The 16406-nt window shown below is 43.9% G+C and overlaps 1 protein-coding gene across 2 annotated transcripts in view; it reads right to left on the bottom strand.

Moving 5' to 3' along the window:
• LOC127653148 (receptor-type tyrosine-protein phosphatase N2-like) overlaps nt 1-16250 on the bottom strand; it is a 266087-nt gene extending 249837 nt beyond the window's left edge. For both annotated transcript variants that reach the window (XM_052139704.1, XM_052139714.1), the window contains exon 1: nt 15995-16250. In XM_052139704.1, the coding sequence (XP_051995664.1) occupies nt 15995-16073 (79 nt within the window). In that variant the 5' untranslated portion in view covers nt 16074-16250. The remainder of the gene's footprint in view (nt 1-15994) is intronic.
• Between the last annotated feature and the right edge of the window lie 156 nt (nt 16251-16406).

The following is a 16406-nucleotide window of genomic DNA, read 5'->3' as shown; positions in this document are numbered from 1 at the left end:
ACTTCCACTCCCTGAGGATAATTTGTCTGTCGATCATAACTCCGGCTAGGACCCAGCTTTTTAAATGACTATCCCCAAGATACAGAGTCTGGAGCAAAATGAAAATTGAGTGTCCAATAAGTCCATCAATTATCCAATAATCAGAAATTCTTGGATCTTAACCCATACCCATAAAACATGGGTTATGTCCACGTCTTCTGATTGGCATCACCAGCAGGTGGGTGTGTCTTTAAGACCAAGCCTATATAATCTAGAGGCGGTCCAATAGACTTCATGCAAAATCTTAAATTCCATCAGACGTACCCTTGCATCTCTAGTTGTAGACTTTACTTTTTTAGAATCCTAGCCCACATTCCCTCCTTCAATACCAAGTTTAAATCTTTCTCCCATAATCTCTTGAGAGAAGTTGAAGATCCATCCCCCAGACTCTGAATTAGCATGGAGTAATACACTGATGCCTCATGACCATGGGGGGGGGTAATGTTTAACCATATTTTCAATGTATCTCAACACTCCACTCTCATATAGGTCACCAAGTGTATTATCCCTCCTCACAATCCACTCTGACCAGCTGAAAGGACACTTATCAATACATAATTATGGGTTCAGCCATATGCTCGAGGCAACATTTAAATAAATGTCTGAATTAAAACTCTGGATACTTTTGTCCATACCGTGTGCAAAAGCAAAATAATAGGGTGTGACTTCTCTGGTTAGTTTAATAGACAGGCCCTGCAATGGCGAAATAGAGTCAAGAATTTCCTGTTCAATACAAAACCAGGGAGGGGCTCTTTCAGGTGGAGGCAACAAATGAGCCAAATGTCTGAGACCGAATGCTTAATAATAAAACAAAATCTTGGGTAGGCCTAGCCCACCTTTGTCAATTGGCCTATGAAATTTAAAATTTAATATGGGACACTTACCATTCCAAATGAAGGACTTCACAATGCTTTCAAATTGCTTGAAATAAGAGAGGGGGACATCTACTGGGAGAGATTGTAGCAGGTAGCTGAATTTAGGCATACAGTTCATAATAATAACATTATCCTTCGCAATCATAGATACATGTAATGAAGCCCACCTGCCCACATCACTCAAAAACCTTTTTATTTAGGGGTCAAAATTAGCTCTAAATAAATCACACAAATTTGCTGGGAATACAATTTTTATGACTGTGCCTACTGTGAAATGCTGAAGGCCTTTTTGGCAACAATATATACTACATATGCATGCATTATTAATCCAGATGCATGGAACAATATGAAGGTTAATAGTAACTTTTCAGTTGTTTTCAAGTCTTTATCATTCTTTTAATTCTTTTTTCAATAATTATTGTTAAGTATGATGCATTACTGCAGATTTGATGCTGCTGTGTTTTGACTGAGAAGCAGATATGTAATTAAAATAATGAAAATTATTAATAAATTAATAAAATAATTGTATGCAGGAGATATTTTGGCTATTCATTGATTTTAGATGTATATTTTATTTAATCTTTTTGGAGATTTATTTAATGTTAAGAATATATTTATTGAAAAGATGTTATTTTATATTATCTATTTATATATCTACTATGCTTGCAATGATTTCTATGCTTAAAATTCCCCCATATGGGAAAAATAATTATAATAATTGCTTATATTTTTGCTTATTTTGGGTGAGGCAAGTCCTGAATTCTTTGGATGAGGCAAGTCCTTTATTTTTTCCAGACCAGCTTGTTACTCTTGTGAGATCTAGTAAACATTTTGTTTTTAGTCTTTGCTCGTGATTTGTGTAAAAGGGAAGCACCTGTTGTTGAAGCACTTTTAGTCACTAAATATTGTTTATTCCACTAGGAAACTCATGTAGAATGAGCCATGAAAAAAACATTTAGCAAAAATGTAGGTATAGCAATGTGATTCTGTGAGATCAGGTTGGCTATTGGTCTTTATAATAGCTATTATTTATTAACTAGTTTTTGGTTGTAGAATTGGCCCATCCACAGTCTAGCATTAATTGAGAAATATATTTTGGACAGCATACAACTTTTAATGTAAACTCTTTACAATGGGCTGCTGTGTGCAGCAATAAAAGGTTCTGGTTGCAAAGAGTGTACACATGAAATGACAGAGGGTGTGAAGTAAGGGAATGGCATCACATGACAGATGAGATTTCAGTAGTTTGCTTTTCTTGAGAGAATAGTAAGGCATCAAAGTCACTGATTGTTTACTCAGTCAGTAAAATGAGTAAATATGCCTGATGACTAATGATAAAAGTAGATACAGACACACATGCACACACAGTCACAGACACATAAATCCCATCTAATGGAGGTGAGTGTGACATGATGCCAGTCTGCATTACATGTGTTTGCCAGAACGTCAGACACTGCTGGGAACTAAAAGGATGCTGGGATACAATCACATATAACAGCTTGTGTCTATACACACAAGCAGAAGAGAGGACTCTCTCTCTCTCTCTCTCTCCATCTCACACTCCCACAAAGACAGATGGCAAGACCACATGCAGATACACAAGCTCATCTACCAAAAACAGGACAGAGCTGACAGGTACATTCAACTAAGCAGTGCTTCAAAAAGGATTTCGATTTCATACTGAGATGATTAGGAATGACAATCACAGCTTCAAGAAGCCCTGCAGACAGTCTCATTGAGAAATATCCAACCAATGCAGTGTTGTATACAGTACCAAATCACAATACTTAAGTAAAAGTAATAATATCTTTATGGAAATTAATTAAATGTAACCAAGTATCAAAGGTACACGTAAATGGCATGAATAATGGCACAGCTGATTTGAAACACGGAAACCTATCTGCTTGGCCAGAGTGTTGGCAAGGTGCTGGAGTTGTTAACTCAATAACCTCTCTGACTGATTCAGTAAGTGGGTGAATATCATATTACAGCTGCCCATGGGTGCACAACACAATACAATTATACACCAGAAGTCACAACAAAAATGAAACAGTCCACACAATGGAATCACAGAGAGAAACGTATTTATAAAAAGTCAGCATTGTAAAGTTGCTCTTCACCGAATTAGTATAAGAAATGTGATGTAAGATTTGTCATATGAACTAATGTTATCACACATAACATCACAGCATTCATAATGTTTGAGCCAAGAACTAGGGATGTGATTATCGATCCTAAAATATCAATACTTCCGATAATAATGTTGTATCGAGATTATCAATCCTCACATACAAATATTGACTCTTCTGTTTTTTTTTTTAACTTGTGATATTACTATTTAGCTACCATGAAAATGAATGCATTTCATAAGCTTCAAAGTGGGAAACAAATAAGTATATATTAGCAAACATTAGGTTTGTTACTAAGTTCAACCTTTTCATGAGTAGGTTCTAGATACCCATGCAGTGCCCCCTGGAGTGAGTTATTTTTTCACATGACACTGCAGCTCTGGTATATGGTGGCAGAGTAAAGGAGTTTTTTTATTTCTTGTCATTAAAAAAATTATAAAACAATGTATATAATATAGTAATCATGTAAACAAACAGGTTATGTCTGGTGTACTGTATTTGTTTGAATTATTTTGTTTATATATAGCTATTAAAAAAACAAATGAACAAATAATATCAGCAGTCCGGTTTGCCTATGCATTGTGTGTGTGTGTGTGTGTGTGTGTGTGTGTGTGTGTGTGTGTGTGTGTGTGTGTGTGTGTTTGTTTGATGAATGAAAACCACTACTAATGTAAACAAATGGCATCACGCATCAGATGAGATCATGTTTGATGTTTTGACTGTGCGAATAAGAGTTGTAAACTTTTTATTGGGGTACTTTGGTGATGAGTTGGATGTATTTATATAAAATATATGTAAAGTCTGTATGAGTAACTGTTTGAGCAAATATAAATTACAGACGCTTGACCAACGCAGCCTGTGTTGGTGCAAAAGCTGATCCAAATCTGGCAGTGTGTACCGTAACTGGCGTTTGCAGAAACACATATGTGTGACGCTACTCTGTGGGGCTCAGTTATTAACCGTCACATATGTGTGAGTGTACATATGAAAGGGTTAAATTAAAAGTTGTTAAAACATTGATAATGTTCTGTATTTGTTGTTATTAAATGAACAATCGTTTTATTGTATTTATTTTGTAATAACCATGACTGTATAAACCGTGGTTTTATGGTGGAAACTATTAATTTACTATAATAATATTCTAGTAACCATGGCAGTACTATCTTATAACCATTCTTTTTGGCGAAAACCATGCTTTTTACTATAGTAATATTGTAGTGTTATTTTAGTGGTTACTATGTTTTTACTAAAAATACTGTGGTTAAACAAACTGTTACTGTGAATGATCTATAATATTTAAAGATCAGTGGTTACTGCAGTAAAACAATGGTTAAACAAAACAGAAGTGTAATTATTTTTCCATTTTAGGCCTATAAATGAAAAAAAAAAAAACATATTCAAATTGCCAATTTTTTCCCAAGGATATGCACACACAATTAAAATCCATTTAATAGAGGTATCTGTATTGGTTTTGGCAATATTGGCCTTGATAGTAAAATATATTGATACAAATTTGTGGTATCGTCCATCCCTACCAAGAACATATCAAATTAATTTCATGAACAGTCTCCTCTCTTTAGATTCCCCAGGGAAAACCCAGTGTTGTCTGGAGCACTTCTCTTGTGTATTTGAGTCATGATTCACAATTCATGATTCCAGAAATGAACTGTTCAAACCGCTTTGAGAACCAACTGATTCACTGAAAAGAACCAGCTAAACCAAAACAAAAAAGTAGAGAAAAACTATTTTAAACAGAATATGGAAATATAGCCAATGTGTTGTATAGCCAATAAGAATGTCAATTAATTAATGTCAATTAATAGACTAATTATTTCATTAAAATCAAATAATAAAAATAGCAGCTGGCATTCTCTGGTGTTCATTGTCTTAAAAATAAACTTTCAAAATACGGCAGATCATTAAAATATTTTCCATAGTTTCCTCAAGTAAAATGTCTACAACTAAGCCAAATTTTTTGACAGGCAATATTCTTTGTACACCTACAGAATCTAAAGTCCAGGTCCATCTATAAGAGGCATGTTTCTGCCTCCCATAGTTATTATTTAAACAAATCAGATATAATTTGATCATTAAATGTATAATTTATACTCTCCTGCGGTGTGATGCTCTTATTTGATTGATTATAAAAGTTGTATCCATTAGTGTTTTTAATTTATGTAGATAATACAAATTACACAAAGGACTTGAAGGTTAACTGATAATTGTTATCACGGTGTGTTATGCTACTCCCTCTTTAAACAGCATATTTTCAAATTGTATCATAATTATTGTGCATGCAGTTTTCAGACCACAGTGATATTTGAGTAACAACATGGAAAATTGTAACGAACACAAGTTGAGACAGTCACAACGTTGGATGAAAACCGCTTTATTAAATAAAAAGCAGTCCAGACAAACGTACACACAAGGGGCCAATGAAGTCCAATGAAGAATAGTCGGGGTAGCGTAGGGTCAAAAGCCGGGGAATCAAAGATAAACAGGATAAATAACAAGAGGGAACTAGAGGGAGCAAAACACAGGGGAACAAGAAGAGTTGGCAAGCTAAGAGGAAGACAAGAGGAGTTCAGAACTAGGCGAGACTAGCGGGGGCAAAGCACGGAAACTAAATACACACAATAACCAACACCCGTGAAACGGAAGTGCTGGGTATTTATAGGGGAAGGTGCAGGTGTGAACAATGACAGGTGATCGAGACGAGTGCAGGTGTACTTAATGTGTGGGGACAAGAAGCGTGGAGTGCAGGTGTAAACAATGTGTGAAGATAGGAAGCGCGTGAGTGCAAGTGGTCATAATGTTCAGGCTGAAGAGCCGAGATGCGCCAGAGGGGGAGATCGCTTACTGAGCGAGAGCTCGTAAAGCAAAACTGGGCGTGGAAGCCCGATGGAGGAAAAAGAGCGCTCAGCGCCAGGGGGCGGAGCGAGGGAGCGGGAAGCGAGTGCCTGTGTGCGAGACGGGAGATAGTGTGCGTGTGTGAGGAAGCTGAGATGGGGCAGAGGAAAGGGGTTCGTGACAGTACTCCCCTCTGAAAAGGACGGCTCCTGACGGCCACGCTGGGCCGCGAGGAGCGCTAAGGGGACAGAACGAGCGTAGTGAGCTCGAGGGGACAGAACGAGCGTGTGAGCTCGAGGGGAACAGAACGAGAGTGTGAGCTCGCGGGGAACAGAACGAGAGTGTGATCTCGATGGGAACAGAACGAAGCAGTAGTGAGCTCAAGGGGGCAGAAGGCACAAAAGGGAAATGAAACAGTCCATGGGGGTCAATGGGCAGTTCAAGACAAGGTCAGGGGGAACATAGTGGACAGGCGGGTGGTCGGGAGGTCTAGGGGGCAGCCATAGGGCAGAGACTGGGTCAGGAGGTCTGGAAGGCGACTGGAGGACAGGGACTGGGTCCGGGGTCTGGAAGGTGACCACCGGACAGGAATAGGGTCCGGAGGCCAGGGAAGAGGCCACAGGACAGGTAGAGGGTCAGGAAGTCCGGGCTGAGCCGTGAAAGGCGGAGCCATCAGAGGTGGCACCGTGAGGTGGCTCTGGAGGTGGGGTCCTGGAAGGCTCCGGAGGTGGGGCCGACGGAGGCTTTAGGGGCTGAAGGCCTGGAAGGCTCTAGAAGTGGAGCCGACGGAGGCTTTAGGGGCTGAAGGCCTGGAAGGCTCTGGAGGTGGAGCCGAAGGAGGCTTTAGGGGCGAAGGCCTGGAAGGCTCTGGAGGTGGAGCCGAAGGAGGCTTTAGGGGCTGAAGGCCTGGAAGGCTCTGGAGGTGGAGCCAAGGGGGCTTTAGGGGCTAAGGCCTGGAAGGCTCAGGAAGTGGAGCCCATGGAAGTGGAGCCAAGGGAGGCTCCAGAGGTGAAGCCCTGGAAGGCTCTGGAGGCAGAGCCGAGGGAGGTGACGCCATGGGAGGTGGCGCCGTAGAAGGCTCCATGAGTGAAGCCCTGGTAGGCTCTGGAGGCAGAGCCGAGGGAGGTGACGCCGTGGGAGGTGGCGCCGTAGAAGGCTCCAGGAGTGAAGCCCTGGTAGGCTCTGGAGGCAGAGCCGGGGAGGTGACGCCGTGGGAGGTGGCGCCGTAGGAGGCTCGGGAGGCTAATCTCTAGAAGGCTCTGGAGTCTTAGGGAGCAGAGCCGCAGGAGGCCCGGGTGGCGGAGCCGTGGAAGGCTCGAGAGGCGGAGCCCTAGGAAGCTCTGGAGTCTTTGGGAGCAGAGCCATGAGAGGCTCGGGAGGTGGAGCCGTAGGAGGCTCTGGAGGGGGAGCCGTAGGGAGGCTCGGGAGGCAGAGCCATAGGAGCCTCTAGTGGCCGCAGCCCTGGGAGGCTCGGGAGGTGGAGCCGTAGGAGGCTCTGGAGGGGGAGCCGTAGGAGGCTCGGGAGGCAGAGCCATAGGAGGCTCGGGAGGCAGAGCCCTGGGAGGCTCGAGAGGCTTGAGGGGGAGCCTTGAAAGACTCGAGAGGCGAGCCCTGAGAGGCTTGAGAGGAGGAGGAGCCCTGAAAGACTCGAGAGGCGGAGCCCTGAGAGGCTTGAGAGGGGAGGAGCCCTGAGAGACTCGGAGAGGCGAGCCGTGAGAGGCTTGAGGAGAGGAGCCATGAAAGACTCGGAGGGGCAGAGCCCTGAGAGGCGGAGGAGCCCTGAGAGACTCGAGAGGCGAGCCGTGAGAGGCTTGAGGGGTGGAGCCATGAAAGACTCGAGGGGTGGAGCCCTGAAAGACTCGAGAGGCGGAGCCGTGAGAGGCTTGAGGGGTAGGAGCCCTGAGAGACTCGGAGAGGCGAGCCGTGAGAGGCTTGAGGGGTGGAGCCATGAAAGACTCGAGAGGGACGCCCTGAGAGGCGGAGGAGCCCTGAGAGACTCGAGAGGCTGAGCCGTGAGAGGCTTGAGGGGTGGAGCCATGAAAGACTCGAGGGATGGAGCCTTGAGAGACTCGGAGAGGCGAAGCCGTGAGAGGCTTGAGGGGTGGAGCCATGAAAGACTCGAGGGATGGAGCCTTGAGAGACTCGAGAGGCGAAGCCGTGAGAGGCTTGAGGGGTGGAGCCATGAAAGACTCGAGGGATGGAGCCTTGAGAGACTCGAGGGGCGAAGCCGTGAGAGACTTGAGGGGTGGAGCCATGAGAGACTCGAGGAGGAGCCTGAGAGACTCTGGGAGGCCTGCGAGACTCGAGGGGCGAGCCTTGAGAGACTCGTGGAGGCGGAGCCCGGGAGGGCTCAGAGGGGCGAGCAGAGCCCGGCAGAGCCGTGGGAGACTCTGGGGGCGGAGCAGAGCCCGGCAGAGCCGTGGAAGACTCTGGGGCGGAGCAGAGCCCGGCAGAGCCGTGGAAGACTCTGGGGCGGAGCAGAGCTCGGCAGAGCCGTGGAAGACTCTGGGGCGGAGCAGAGCCCGCAGAGCCGTGGAAGACTCTGGGGGCGGAGCAGAGCCCGCAGAGCCGTGGAAGACTCTGGGGCGGAGCAGAGCCCGGCAGAGCCGTGGAAGACTCTGGGGCGCCTCTGCGGTCTTGAGCACAAGACGAGACTGGGGAGAAGGGGCCCTCTTCCTTCTCTGACGCCTTCGGCCAACAGGGGATGTGGCCATGGGGACGGTCGAGGCTACAGGCGCTGGCTCTGGGGCGGTCGAGGCTACAGGCGCTGGCTCGCTGACCGTGGGCGGACATGGGCGCTGGCTCGCTGGCCGTGGCGGGCATGGGCGCTGGCTCGCTGGTCGCGGCGGCATGGGCGCTGGCTCGCTGGTCGCGGGCGGGCATGGGCGCTGGCTCGCTGGCCGTGGCGGGCATGGGCGCTGACTCGCTGGCCATGCCAGGCTTCGAGGCTGGGGCCGTGACAGGCCTCGGGATTGGGGCCGTGTCAGGCTTAAAACGGGGCCGGTAAGGCTTCGAGACGGGGCCGTGTAAGGCTTCAGACGGGGCCGTAAGGCTTCGAGACGGGGCCGTGTAAGGCTTCGAGACGGGGGCCATGGTGTAGAGCGCTGGTTCAGTATCTGCCTCCCCCACAGTAAACGAGGAACCAACGCACAGCAGGGCGAGGTCAATAAACTGAGCCAGGTTGAGAGAGCATCGACCACCAGGCATGTATGATGAGGCTGGCTCATTCAGTCCATCTTGAAAAATGTCTTTCAGAACCACCTCATCAAAATTCACCTGGTTGGCCAGGGCACAAAAATCAGTGACATAAACCTCCAAGGGTTGACTCCCCTGACGCAACACCAATAGTCGGGCCGCTGGCTCCATAATGTCAAGGGCGGGTTATGCGTTACATAACCGCTGCCTTGCATAGAAAACCCTTGGTCTGCGTCCGAAGAGCCATAAAACCTCTCCGGGGTGGAGAGTTCACGGCGCTCAGACATGCGTAAACGGGCTCAGGGGCAGACACAGGTGAAACCGGGTAAAAAAATCAGAAATAGCGCATACCTGCTGCCCCTGGGTCGGGAGCGCGTGGTCATCTCTCCACACTGTAGCTCCGCGCGCCGAATGTGACGTGCACCTCCGCTCTAGTGAGCTGCGCGACTCCTTAGCGCGGGGCATTGTGACTGTCAACGGTGGGGTTGGTTATTTTGTAACGAACACAAGTTGAGACAGTCACAACGTTGGATGAAAACCGCTTTATTAAATAAAAAGCAGTCCAGACAAACGTACACACAAGGGGCCAATGAAGTCCAATGAAGAATAGTCGGGGTAGCGTAGGGTCAAAAGCCGGGGAATCAAAGATAAACAGGATAAATAACAAGAGGGAACTAGAGGGAGCAAAACACAGGGGAACAAGAAGAGTTGGCAAGCTAAGAGGAAGACAAGAGGAGTTCAGAACTAGGCGAGACTAGCGGGGGGCAAAGCACGGGAAACTAAATACACACAATAACCAACACCCGTGAAACGGAAGTGCTGGGTATTTATAGGGGAAGGTGCAGGTGTGAACAATGACAGGTGACGAGACGAGTGCAGGTGTACTTAATGTGTGGGGACAAGAAGCGCGTGAGTGCAGGTGTAAACAATGTGTGAAGATAGGAAGCGCGTGAGTGCAAGTGGTCATAATGTTCAGGCTGAAGAGCCGAGTGCGCCAGAGGGGGGAGATCGTTTACGAGCGAGAGCTCGTAAAAGCAAAACTGGGCGTGGAAGCCCGATGGAGGAAAAAGAGCGTTCGCGCTCAGGGGGGCGGAGCGAGGGAGCGGGAAGCGAGTGCCTGTGTGCGAGACGGGAGATAGTGTGCGTGTGTGAGGAAGCTGAGATGGGGCAGAGGAAAGGGGTTCGTGACAAAAATGAGTAATACTAGAAATTAATTTGTCACACTGCATGAACATCAAAATAAACTACTGAAATTAAAAAGTTGATTAAACGTGATTAAAACAGTATCAAAAACATACGCTTTACCTTATATAAGTATATACATTTTAAGCTAAAATCTTATTGAAAATAAAAAGAAATGGAAAGTCCATGTCCATTTGTCAACAACCTTACTCTTCTAAACCAATGTGTACATACACACGATGTTAAGAAATGTTTGGTGAAGAAAAAAACTCAGCTGGCATTTTACATTAATGTAATACATACAATCTTTAAATTTTAAGGACTGGCAAGGATGCTTACTGGCAAAGACAGCGTTTATTTTTAAAAGTCAAACCCAAATTTACTTAATAAGTTACACTGCAAATCCATTTTCAACCTGTGTTTTCATTCAGTCAAGTTCAACTTGTAATCATTTGATCTTATGAGAAACAGATGATAACTGGAAATGTGCACCATGTTGATTAAGCACATTTTTCAGGGTTTTTTTTTTTAATGTTGAAAATTAACTTAAGGTAGCATGCTTGACAGAAGCTTTATTAAATTAATTGAAAATGTTTAACCTTACTGAGCTCAAAAAATCATCTCTCTCGAACAGACCTCAGAGAGTACCAAACATACAGGAAGCACCAGAGATTCTATTATCCATAAAAATAATCTTCTATTTAAAGAGCCCAGTTTGAATCTCTTAAGCTTCCTGTACATTTAAGGTGAGCAATATCTCCCATGGTTCATATCAACACACCAAGCTCCAGAAGCTGCAGAATAGGATGCTGGGAAATTACCATCTCCTCTATGAGGATAATTTGGTTAACATAACACAGTAGGACTTATTAAAAACAACAATGCGCATCTGCATGCGCACAAAGGAAAACAGTCAATTAAATCAACTATAACGAGGACATTGGAACTAATACAGAAGAAATGTAACAATTAATAATTCTAAAATGCAGAGTATTTACATATCTCACTCTCTTTTTCTGTCTCTGGAATCTCTGGTTTCTGTAAAAAAAACGCCAATGTTCATGAATGGCTAGGCCTTTGTGTTGTGTTGCTTACTGATCAGAAAATCAATCAGAAACAGCAAGGATACAATTTTTTATACAACACCTACTTCAGAAAGAAACGAATACATACACATGTGACAGAGAGAGAAAATTGAGACTCAGAGATCAGCGCCATATACTGTAAGCCTCTAACAGACTGTTAACTGTTCTTTTCATCAGTGCTTCACATAACTCACTCATGCCAACCCAATCCAGCCTCTGCCAATGTCATAATGTATGTCAACCACTGAGAGTGCCTGAGTCAGTGAGCCCAACACATCCATTCTTCTCTAACCACAGCTTGGTTAACAAAACATTATCCTGAGCAAACCCAAATTACGTCTTTGCAAGTCATTCAGTAATGTATCGAGTATTCTGTAAAAACGTATTTTAACTGAAGAATGAAGCTTGCCGGGCTTTGGCTTTTGTGCAAATGTGGTAACATACATACATACAGTGGCAATAAAAATATGTGAACCCTTTGGAATTAGCTGGTTTTCTACATTAATTGATCATAAAATGTGATCTCATTTTCAAAGTCACATATACAAACACAATGTGCTTAAGCTAACAACACACAATTATAATCTTCCATGGCTTTATTGAATACATCTCATTAAACATTCACAGAACTGTGAGGAGAATGTAAGTGCAACCTTGGATTTAATAACTGGTCGATCCTCCTTGGGCAGCAAAAACCTCAACCAAGCATTCAGAAGGAATTTTGGACCATTCTTCCTTACAGAACTACTTCAATGTGAACGATTCTCTTTAGGTTATTCAACAGCATCTCTATTGGGTTAAGGTCTGGGCTCTGACTGGTCACTCCAAAAGGTGGATTTTCTTTTTTTTGAAGCCATGCTGTCATGGATTTACTTTGATGTTTAGGGTCATTGTCCTGCTACATCACCTAACTTAGAAGCACGCAGCCACACTGACATTATACTGTAGGACAGTGTTTCCCAAACTGCGGTACATGTACCAACCCCCTTGGGGTACGTGAGGTGACAATGGGGGTACGCGTATACAATTCTGAGATTTATCATTCTTTTAATGTCATCACAGTCTAAAATAACATTCAAACCCAGTTCATGTATTTCTCACTGGCAAAAATTATTTTGTGTGCCCTCTAGTGTAGAAACACTAAAATGGTTGTGTCATAAATGTCAGGTAAATATGCAATGAAATAACCCTATATTTTGTCTTTCGCATTTTAAAACTTAATTTGTATTCAAGGTTAGATGCATAAGTTGTTTTGATTCTGATGGTATAAGTTCAAAAGCTTTGATAACAGGTGACTGGCATTCAGCGCGACCCAATAATTTTCCAAATTATCACGCAGTAATTTTCCCTCACATTTGCTTGTACACTAGAGACCTGTTTTAACATTGTTGCATGATGTTTCTGCTGACCGCGCAATTGCACAGATACTTACATGCAATACTCAAAGTCGGCCGGCAATGCCGTACCTGAAATGATGTGCAATTCCAGGCACAGAACAGAATGCTGTTATTGCGTACCATGACCCGATGGGGGGGTTTCAAGTTATGCAGTTATATCATATCTAGCATTCCCTTCTCAATCGGTAAGCCGTTTATTCAATCTGTATATGATTAATATATCATGTGCAATATAACATCTTTAATATAAGGGAGATGTTTTATAAAGATAATTGTGTTAAGCATACATATTTTCAAATTACCTAGTGTGAATTTTATCTATGCGTTAGAGAGAGGGGGTATGCAAAAGGATGTTGAATGTTTGAAGGGGTCCGCCACTGTAAAACGTTTGGGAACCACTACTGTAGGATATCTTAATAAGCTTGGGAACTAATTTTTCCCTCAATGAAGGCAAGTGGTCCATGCTTCGAAGCAGCCCCAAATCATGATGCTCCCTCCACAGCACTTCACCGTTGGAATTGTTTTCAAGTTGGTATACGTTGCCCTTTTTACACCATACGTAGTGCTGCATTTTCTTTCCAAACAACTAAACCTGAGTTTCATAAGTGCACAAAACATTTTCCCAGTAGCATTGTGGAGTGTCAAGGCTGTCTTTGGTAAACTTTAGGAGTGCAACAATGTTTTTGTCGGAAAGCAGCAACTTCTTTTGCGGTGTCCTGCTATGGACACCGTGCCAGTTTAATGTTTTCACTCTAGGATTCTTTTTTACCTCATTGAGCATTCTGTGATGTGCACTTTGAGTCATCTTGTCTGGACGGCCACTTCTAGTGAGAGTAGCCACAGCACTAATTTATATAGTGTCCATTTATAGACAATTTCTCTAACTGTGGAAAGATGAATATCAAAGCTCTTCGAGATAACTAATCTTATCGAGATAACTAATCTTATCGAGATAACGATAACACGTTCCAGCTTCATGCAAAGCAACAATTCTTGATCGTAGGTCTTCTGAGATCTTTTTTTGGTGAGGCATGTCCCACGTCAGCACACTAGAAAATTTTTGAGTCAAAGAAGCTCTAAACCACACCTCAAATTTTGTTTCATTAATTGGATGCCAGGTTTGCAAACTCCTGACTAATTTGCTTTTGTTGACATTAGCCTAGAGTTTCACATACCTTTTCCAACATACACTGTGAAATTTTGTTGTATTCAATATGTACAAGAACAATACAAGTATATCTACACACATACTGTGCATCTGGAAATAATTAACTTTTTCCACATTTTATGTTGCAGCCTTATTCTAAAATGGATTCAATTCATTATTTTCCTCAAAATTCTACAATCATTACCCCATAATGACCACGTGAAAGAAGTTTGTTTGAAATCTTAGCACATTTATAAAAAATAAAAAATAAATAAAAAACGGATTCACAGCCATTGGTCAATACTATGTTGAAGCACCTTTGGCACCAATTACAGCCTCAAGTCTTGGGCAGTTTCTCCCATTCTTCTTTGCAGGACCTCTCAAGCTCCATCAGCTATTTTCAGATCTCTCCAGAGATGTTCAATCGGGTTCAAGTCAGGGCTCTGGCTGGGCCACTCAAGGACATTCAGAGTTTTCCCGTAGCCACACCTTTGATATCTTGGCTGTGTGCTAAATGTCATTGTCCTGTTGGAAGATGAATCTTCGCTCCAGTCTGAGGTCCAAAGCGCTCTGGAGCAGGTTTTCATCAAGGATGTCTCTGTACATTGCTGCATTCATCTTTCCCTCGATCCTGACTAGTCTCCCAGTTCCTGTCACTGAAAAACATCCCCACAGCATGATGCTGCCACCACCATGCTTCACTGTAGGGATGGTATTGGCCAGGTGATGAGCGGGACCTGGTTTCCTCCAGACATGTCGCTTGCCATTCAGGCCAGAGAGTTCAATCTTTTGTTTCCCATGGTCAGAGTTCTTCAGGTGGGCTGTCATGTGCCTTTTCCTGAGGAGTGGCTTCTGTCTGACCCCTCTACCATACAGGCCTGATTGGTGGAGTGCTGCAGAGATGGTTGTTCTTCTGGAAGTTTCTTCTCTCTCCACAGAGAAATGCTGGAGCTCTGTCAGAGTGACCATCTGGTTCTTGGTCACCTCCCTGACTAAGGCCCTTCTCCCCCGATCGCTCAGTTTGGCCGGGCGGCCAGCTCTAGGAAGAGTCCTGGTGGTTCCAAACTACTTCCATCTACGGATGATGGAGGCCACTGTGCTCATTAGGACCTTCAATGCTGCAGAAATGTTTCTGTACCCTTCCCCAGATCTGTGCCTCGATACAATCCTGTCTCTGAGGTCTACAGACAATTCCTTGGACTTCATGGCTTGGTTTGTGCTCTGACATGCACTGTTAACTGTGGGACCTAATATAGACAGGTTTGTGCCTTTCCAAATCATGTTCACTCAACTGAATTTACCACAGGTGGACTCCAATCAAGTTGTAGAAACATCTCAAGGATGATCAGTGGAAACAAGATGCACCTGAGCTCAATTTTGAGTGTCATGGCAAAGGCTGTGAATACTTATGTACATGTGATATTTTTTGTTTTTTATTTGTAATAAATTTGCTATTATTTAATTAAACTTTCATGTTGTCATTATGGGGTATTGTTTGTAGGATTTTGAGGAAAACATTTAATTTAATCAATTTTGGAATAAAGCTGTAACAACAAAATGTATAAACAGTGAAACGTTGTGAATATTTCCGGATGCACTGTACATATGTATGATGCTGTATCGGTTTCATCTTTAGACGGGCCGTCCCCAGCAGAGATTGGCTCTTGCTCTTGGCCCGTTTGTTTGACAGATGAAGCTTGCCAAGATGCTTTAGCCAATCGCAACGCGATTATGTAATCCACTGTCAGAGTAGCCGTTTGTTTGACGATCCCATATGCTTGAAATACTTTTCCATAAACAAGCTCCTAAAACAGAAATAACCAGCTATTTTTTACAGAAGCACATTCTATATTGTAATCACATAACTGATGGGAGCAGGATTTTATATGACCATGCTATCACCAGACATTTAGAAATGAACCGTTGATTTGCATAAACAAGCAATGCATCATGTTTTGAACGCCAGACTGCAATTTTATAATTTTTGATTATCCTGCTAAATTGCGAAGACCAGACTATGTAAATTTAGCTCCTTTAATACCGTATTCGGATAAATAACACACACTTTGTGGGACGTCACATTTGACTAACTCACCGAATTTCCTGTCTGTGATGGTAACGGCGAGCGCGTGGAGAGACAGAAAGGCGAGGACCAGCGCTCGAACAGAATCCATCCTGCCCGTCGAGTCCAAACACCTCCCGTTAATTCAGCATCTCGGCTCTCACGTTTCACGATGTGATTTGAGCGGAAATGGGTCAGAGACGAATGTGAGTATATTAGCGACGGTGAGATGAGCGATGCTCCGGTACCTCGTGTCCTGTACTGAACTCTGAGGAGCGCGAGGTGCATTCAGCACCACGGTCAGCGCCCCTCCTCATCTACTGACGTCACTAGATCACATTCGCTTTTTCTTCAACATTTATTTTGTTGCAGACTTCTGGTTCTGCGTGGTCAGTTGTACTTTGTTTGCAGCGATGGAACTCGCTTCTCTGCGTTTCCCGTACTC

Source organism: Xyrauchen texanus, chromosome 2 (genome assembly GCF_025860055.1).
Source record: "Xyrauchen texanus isolate HMW12.3.18 chromosome 2, RBS_HiC_50CHRs, whole genome shotgun sequence".
NCBI classification, from domain to species: Eukaryota; Metazoa; Chordata; class Actinopteri; order Cypriniformes; family Catostomidae; genus Xyrauchen; species Xyrauchen texanus.
This window is presented reverse-complemented; position numbering and strand designations above follow the sequence as displayed.